At 34.6% G+C, this 7,763-nt stretch overlaps 1 protein-coding gene across 1 annotated transcript; it reads left to right on the top strand.

Moving 5' to 3' along the window:
* Window positions 1-1,690: 1,690 nt before the first annotated feature.
* LOC108738171 (arginase, hepatic) lies at window positions 1,691-7,549 on the top strand. The gene is made up of 4 exons (XM_018471443.2): window positions 1,691-2,008; window positions 5,704-5,892; window positions 6,138-6,572; window positions 7,255-7,549. The coding sequence occupies exons 1-4, from the start codon at window positions 1,840-1,842 to the stop codon at window positions 7,497-7,499; spliced, it is 1,038 nt and encodes a 345-aa protein (XP_018326945.1). The 5' UTR covers window positions 1,691-1,839; the 3' UTR covers window positions 7,500-7,549.
* Window positions 7,550-7,763: the final 214 nt, after the last annotated feature.

A 7,763-nucleotide genomic window follows, 5' to 3' on the forward strand; every position in this document is an offset into this window, starting at 1 on the left:
TATATACAATTTGTAGTTTTTCTTTCTATTAAACTAAATAATTAACCAAAATAGAAAGTTATTTACTTTCTAAAACTATGCTTTGTATGACGCCCGCTTCGTATGACGTCTTTGTCATTTCCTTTCGATGTCATTATAAGCGGATTCTATTGTACTCCGATATATGACGATGAAATCTACATAAATGCGCACCCTGCAAAAACTATTGGACAGATTTTGATCATTTAGTTTTATGTCCTAGACTCTAGATGCTTAATTATTTCCAATAAAAATTCTTACGATATTCCTTTGGTGCGGGAAGACGTTTCTACATCTGCCTCATCGTAAAGTATCCGTGACAATCGCATACCTAACAACAGAAATTATGAGGTTCTTGGAAGAGTAATTTTTTCGATCCTTTTGATAAAATACAAAAGTACTCATTTTGTTCACATTCCTTAAGTGGGTCATATTGAAATTGGTCTCTTAAAATGTAATAAAAAACGTTGTAGGATTTTAATCCTATTACCTTATGTTTCAAAGTCATTACCCAAGCGTCTCTATTCCTTCTAATTGTAAAGTCTGTTTTAACAATGCCATTACTATTGAATGTTCATATTTTTTTTGTGAATTTTGTTTTCTATATACGTATAAGCACAATAAAAAAAATACAACGTGTAATTATACAACACGCTACTGAAGTGAAACTTCTTCAAACACACAAACATCCCGGGATAGGTGTTAAGGAATTGGTTTAATGGTATTATTTGTACACTATGCTTCGTACGGGTGCAATGCTGATAGTAAATATGCCAAAAAATGTCTTTATATACAACAATCACACCTTTTTTTTCATTAGACAATACAAACCGGCCGGTACCGCCGCAACCACTTTGTCCCTGCATATCTTCGAAAATATTCATTTAAATAACATGCTGTATAGGGCCATATTGATTTATATTAAATGCACAATGTATTTAAAAGTACTTAATTGGATAAAGATTAATGCTGCATTGCTTAAAATCGCTTCGTAAATAAGTCATTATTTCTCGTAAAAAGTAAGGGATAAAAAATGGTTATTGTGGGTTATCCCTAAGAGATAGACATATACCATCGCAGACTTGTTTGTATACCTTTTTAAGGTGTACAATACTGTAGTACATTATTTTGATCTATCTCGTAGGGTTCAGCCAATGTTTGTAATGTAAGCGCAAAAAATGTGTTTATTTACGACACCACATTACAAACCTCTAAAATTATCAGTGTTTCTCTACTAAATTATGCATGTATTATACATATAAACCTTCCTCTTGAATTACTCTATCTATTAAAAAAAAACGCATTAAAATCCGTTACGTAGTTTTAATGATCTAAGCATACATAGGGACAGACAGCGGGGAAAATGCGTTGCATGATTTCAATACATAGCAACTCGCATGAAACGAACTTACCCTAATACCGTGCGTAAAGAAGTTTCACTTCAAAAGGTTCTTAAAAATCTTTTGTAAGGTGTAACAATTTTGCTAAATAGTAACTTAATAAATAAAATTTGTAACAGTTTGTTGTTTCATTTTAAATTAAACAAATAGGTACTTTTGTTTGTTTTGATACAAAATGTTTCGTAACATAGGTTTTCGTGGCTTACTTGCTATCATATTGGTTTAATGCGTAATGTAAAATTGTAAAACTCAAAATTCTTCATTGACACACAGTAATCAAAATTACGTTGCCTGTTTGTATGTATTTTGATTAGATACGCAGAGGTCACAAGAGCTACTGTTTTCTTGTATAATGGAGAAAGTAACGTAATGCTGTATCACATGCGACAGTTTGAAATGTTTTGATTATAGACCAGAGAATATGTTTCAAAGAGTTGTGTTAAACTTGCGACAAGATGCGCGAAGATGTATTTCTTCAAAAATTGGTGTGTTAGGTGTACCCTTTGATAAAGGTCAGACAAAGCCTGGTGTAGCTAATGGACCAAAATCTCTAAGGGATGCTGGATTGGTGGAGAAAATTCGAAATATTCGTAAGTACCTTCCTAATACAAGTAGAAACAACGCAAGTGATAAATTTCATCTGTATTACGTCTTCTCAATGAAGTCATTTTCCCCAAAAAGCTCCTGTTTTACGACAGATAGTAGTAGGTAAATTTCTGTGTCCGGTTTTGTCGGTAACATTCTATAAAGAGGAGAAAAACTGATTCCAGTTCCACTTCAGGCGAAGTTGACTTAAATTTGTAAATTATTATTATAGGCATCTAATTATTGTATATCTACGTACATGCATATATATTTATCAAATAGCTAACAATTGCAACATTAATAAATTAAGTTAGAAATTCGGGCAACTTAAAATTGTAGCAATTAATGCTAATTATTATTACATTAATGATTAAAAACAGCTTTATCATTACGCTATTCAATTGTTTGTTTCACTGTTTGGCTTGTTCTTCAAGGCTTTTGTTGTCTCCTCATACCATTCTAGATTAATTCACTTCCAATTTTGTTATTTTTGGCATACGTATCGGAAATACCTCTCACTCACTGGTATAGATATTGAAAAAAGCCATGCAATGGATTTTTTCAGTTAGAATATTAGATTTATGTACGATCAGAAGGTCAAAATCAAAAGAAATATGATGATGACTAGCAGACAGAAACAAATGAGTATGAGGGTAAAACTAGATAAATTTCATCTTGTCGAAGAAAATCATTAGTAGATCTGAAATTAAGGAAAAAATATTAGATTAATTCCAGAGTAAAACGGATGAAATTTTTATTTTAGACATGAAACAGATGAGAACTGTATTTTTGTTAGTATTTTTTCTTGTATCGCCTTTTCTAAAGAAATATCTTTGAAAATTTTACGGTATTATCTACTGGTTACCTCAATACAAATTTCAGCAAAAAAAAAAATAATAATTACAGAAAGTTTAATTGTTTTAATGATACTGCATTAATGTAGATTAACGAATATAAAATAATAAATGGAAAGAGTTAAAAACCACAAAATTATTTAAAAACTGTTATTCACGTATGACTGTGTAATCAAACATTTAACATTAACATTAAACAGTTTTTATGAAGAATTTTAAATAATAATGATTTGTTTTAATTAATCTAATATGATGATGGATAAGCTTTATCTATGGAATTCATTATTTATTTTATGTTTAGCTCAATATTTGAGAGCAAACTGTTTTTGAGATCTAAATAAAACCAATGTACATTATAATAATAATAATACTTTATTTATTTATATTTATCAATACATTATTACATTAACATTACCTGAACTTATACAATTTCTTAAAACTATGATTTATACTTAAATTTCATTTCTCATTTGCCATCTCATATCTCTATTTTTTTATCATGCTCTCTTCTTCATAACTTTGTGATCTTTTCATATCTTCTTTATCTCTCATCTCCGACTCGACTATTTTAAAAGTATTTACAATCTCCTTATAGATTTCGCCTCTTAATTTAGTAATTATTAAATTTCTCATATCATTTTCTCCCGATCCGACGGGACTTGAAACTTGTCGAAGTTCTCGTACAAACTAGAGTGGGTGGATCGGTTTGCGAGTTTCGATGATTTAGGGAGCGGGACCATAGGTTCAATCATAATCAATCAAGTCCCTGAAAGAGGACAGCAGCTCTTTCAATACTCAGGGTAGCAGAGATCACGAGGATCGGTATGGCACGCTGATCCACAATACTGTGATGTGGAAGGCAACGGAAACCATCACTTTTTGATATCGAGTAAAACGTACAACTATACAAATTAAATGATGGCGTCCTCTGGGGGTAAAGCACTCCGGACGTAAACGTCCCCCATTCGGATAAGTGCAATAGGGGAAGAGGCAACATTTCACGAGTCGCATTGTAGAATATTAAGAAAATGAGGCAAGTAGGGAAATTAGAAAATTTGATATGAACAGACCAGAATTAGATATGGTAGACATTAGTAAAGTCCGTTGACTGGTTGGACAGGTACCTCCACTCTTTCCTATCCTGAGCTAGCTTCGCATTTCCCTAAAACTAGAACATCCCACATCCTTAACTATTTGCGAAGAGTAATCTAATCTAGGTCTACCTCTACCCGTCCTAACTCCTGTTTCTGCGTCTACTATGTCTCTGACTAGACCTTCATCCCTGAGAAGGTGTCATACCAACCTACCTCGCGTATTTTTTATTGACTTCCATAGAGTCCTCTGTTCTCCTATTCTATCCAATACCTCTTCATTTCTAACCTTTTCTACCCACGATATCCTCATCATCCGCCTATAACACCACATTTCGAACGCTTCTAACCTTTTCTTTTCCGCCGCTCCCACTGTCCATGTTTCGCACCCGTACAACGCCGTGCTCCAAACATACACCTTTAACAACCTTTTTCGAATTTCTAAATTAACCGTTCGCGAGCATAGAAGTGACTTCTTTTTATTAAAGGCGACACGACCCTGCGCTATCCTCTGCTTTATATCCCTACTACTCCTTCCATCCTCACTTATCTGACTTCCTAGGTATCTAAAATCAGCCACTTCTTCTAATTTTTCGTCTCCTATCTTTATATTCGCTCTTTCCCTACTTTTTCTTCCCTTGCATACCAGTATTTTAGTTTTACTTTTATTTATTTTCATACAGTACTGATCTGTCAGTACCGCTTCCATTTTATTTAAAGCTATCTCTAGGTCCTCCTTGCTAGATGCTAATACTGCTATATCATCTGCAAATCTAAGCATACTAATCTTTTGCCCTTGCACATCTATCCCTACAGTTGTACTGTCTTTAATGATGTTGATGGCGTCTTCGATGTATAGATTAAAAAGTAGCGGTGACAGTGTGCATCCCTGCCTGACTCCCTTCCTAATATTTACTTCTCTACGTTGCATCCCCAGCTCTATAACTGCCTGTTGCTCTTTATACAAACTAAGTATCACTCTTCTATCTTTGTAATTCATCCCTACATTTTTAAGTATATTTAACATCTTGTCCCATTTAACATTGTCAAAAGCTTTCTCTAAATCTACAAATCCTATGTACGCACTCTTTCCTTTTTCTATCGTTTTCTCTATTGCTACCCGTAAAGCTAGAATGGCCTCCCGCGTTCCTCTATTTCTTCTAAACCCAAATTGATCTTCCCCTAATAGTTCTTCCGCCCTTTTTTCCATCCTCCTCTGTACAATTCTAGTTAAGATTTTTGACGCATGGGAAGTTAAGCTAATTGTTCGAAATTTCTTGCATCTATCCGCGCCCCTCTTCTTAGGTAATGTTACTACTACGTTCCGTTTATAATCCTCTGGGACTTTCCCCGTTTCGTAAATGTGACTAACTAACATAAACATACGATCTCTAACCTCTTGTCCTGCATGTTTTAGAATTCCCCCCTGTATCCCATCTACACCTGGCGCCTTATTATTCTTTATTTTTTTTTTTTTTCGGTGGAAGGTAATTCGGGGTAGGAATTGTAATGCGTAGGAAAGCAGGGCAAAATGTAGAAAGTTATTTACAAAAAAGCGATAGGATAGCTATGGTTAAAATAAACTCGAAGCCGGTAAAAACGATAATAGTGCAGGTCTGCATGCCTACATCGTCTTACAATGATGAAGAATTAGAAGCGGTATTTCTACGAAATTTTCTGCTTGTTTGACAATACATATTTAATTATATTTTACAATTGCTATATTGTGAGACATTGCTTTTAATTTGATTACAGATGATTATATAGATGTTGTCGATTACGGGGATATAGCATACTCAGTCGATTCATCAATTTCTAAAAGTGTTCCAAATATTCGCATGTATGAACACATGGTAGCATGTAATAAGGAAGTGTCCAAACGAGTAAGGAACATAATTGAAAGCGGTAGAATATGCTTAACACTTGGTGGAGATCATACAATAGGTATACACACGTTTTAACGATTTGGTCTTTTTTTTGTCCTACTTTGAAGAATAATGAGTTTTCTAGTTGTTCAGTTGTGTCATGGTTTCTTCCAAACATTTTAAAGGAAATTTTATATTTTACTTTTTAGTAGGCATATTTTAAATCAAGTTCTAAAGAAACATTTTATAGGTATAATTTTATTTACATACTCTGTACATGTAATAACCACTAGGTACTTAAAGTATATTTATTCCTTTTTATAGCTGTGGGAACAGTTGACGGTCATATACAAGCAAAATCCGAAAATGTTTGTCTTCTTTGGGTAGATGCACATGCAGATATAAATACTAACAAAACTTCTAATAGTGGCAATCCTCATGGTATGCCCATGGCTCTGTTGGCTAAAGAATTATCAGATTATTGGCCTTACTTGCCTGGTATGGATTGGCAAAAGCCCATAATATCTGTGCGTGATGTGGCCTATGTTGGACTTAGATCTGTAGATAATTACGAAAGACTCATAATTGATAAATTAGGAATTACAGCGTTTGGAATGGAAGATATTGAGAAATACGGGATTCATGACGTCGTTAATATGGCTTTGGATAAGATTGACCCTGAACAAAATAAGTCAATTCATGTGAGTTTTGATATCGATTCTTTGGATAGTTTAGAAGCTCCGAGTACAGGGACATCCGGTAAGTTGATGGCGTAATTTTAATGAATCGTCATATACCTCGATTAACAAATTGGCAAAGGCTTTCGGGGCCAGTAGGTGAACTGATGCTGTCTTGATTCGGGTTCAAAGGGCTTGAGTTGCTTCGTAACGTTTCGTTAGTACTAGTGGTGAGCTTCTTCAGAGGTTCATCCATCTGCTATGCTGTATGCGGACTGGCAACTTCTCCTAAAAAAACTTGTGGGTGTTCCATTCCCATCAGCCACTAAAGCTGGTGGGCGCGCAGTATCTCCGGGTTACACTGGAAGGTAGGTAAGGCGGAAGGCCCTCTTCAGCCTCCTTTCAGGAATCGTGGGAATGGGTGGGTGGTAGTTCGGGTGAGAAAGAAAGACGGATGAAATGAAGACAGAAGAGAATGAAAGATTATCTGTGGAATATAACTACCCCAGCATTTGCCTAAGTGGTCCAAGGAAACCACAGAAAAACTGGGACTTGGTTTAAACCTCTAGGTCATGCCGCTCGGTGCAACTTCTCCTTCTGCCCACCAGCTTAAATACAACTTACACAGGAGAAGTTGCCAGTGCACATCCAGCATCGGAGATGGAAGAAGCTAGCAAAACGTTAGGAAGCAACTCCAACCGTCGACGGCTTTTAGACCCAAATCAACACAGTACCAGTTTACTTTATCTTTCGTTTACTTTTAGTTAGAGGTGGCTTGACATTGAGAGAAGGAATTCATATAATGGAAAATGTTTATAAGACAAAAAGACTAGGATCGATGGATCTAGTAGAAGTCAATCCTGCTATCGGAACAACGAAAGATGTTCAAACGACTTGTGACGCAGCTATCCATGTTATTTTGGCAGCCTTTGGTCAAACGAGGAGAGGTCTTCGTCCTTTTAATGTAGACGATATGCCACTTCAGACATTCGCTAATAAAAATTCATAAGATATTTATTAATTTTCAAATATACGCCAACATGTGCATATATATATTCATACGTTTGTTTTTTTCTCTCTCGTATACGAATATGATAAGATTTACTGAGATAAAGTTAAAGTAAAAACAAAATTTTTCTTGTTTAAAAAAAGTATTTCTACACCAATTTAAAATGATTAAAAGGTCAGGGACTGATAAACAATTTTCAGTTTAATGTATTGTGTTATAACAAAATAAAATTATAAAATGTAAAAATTCAAAATTAGAACGTTG

The sequence above is a fragment of the Agrilus planipennis genome, unplaced genomic scaffold (genome assembly GCF_000699045.2).
Source record: "Agrilus planipennis isolate EAB-ADULT unplaced genomic scaffold, Apla_2.0 scaffold209, whole genome shotgun sequence".
Taxonomy (NCBI): Eukaryota; Metazoa; Arthropoda; class Insecta; order Coleoptera; family Buprestidae; genus Agrilus; species Agrilus planipennis.

Coding starts and splice junctions, on each gene's coding strand:
- LOC108738171 (XM_018471443.2), top strand. CDS start 1,840: ATGTTTCAAAGAGTTGTGTTAAACTTGCGACAAGATGCGCGAAGATGT. Junction 2,009..5,703: donor GGAGAAAATTCGAAATATTC/GTAAGTACCTTC, acceptor ATTTGATTACAG/ATGATTATATAGATGTTGTC. Junction 6,573..7,254: donor TCCGAGTACAGGGACATCCG/GTAAGTTGATGG, acceptor GTTTACTTTTAG/TTAGAGGTGGCTTGACATTG.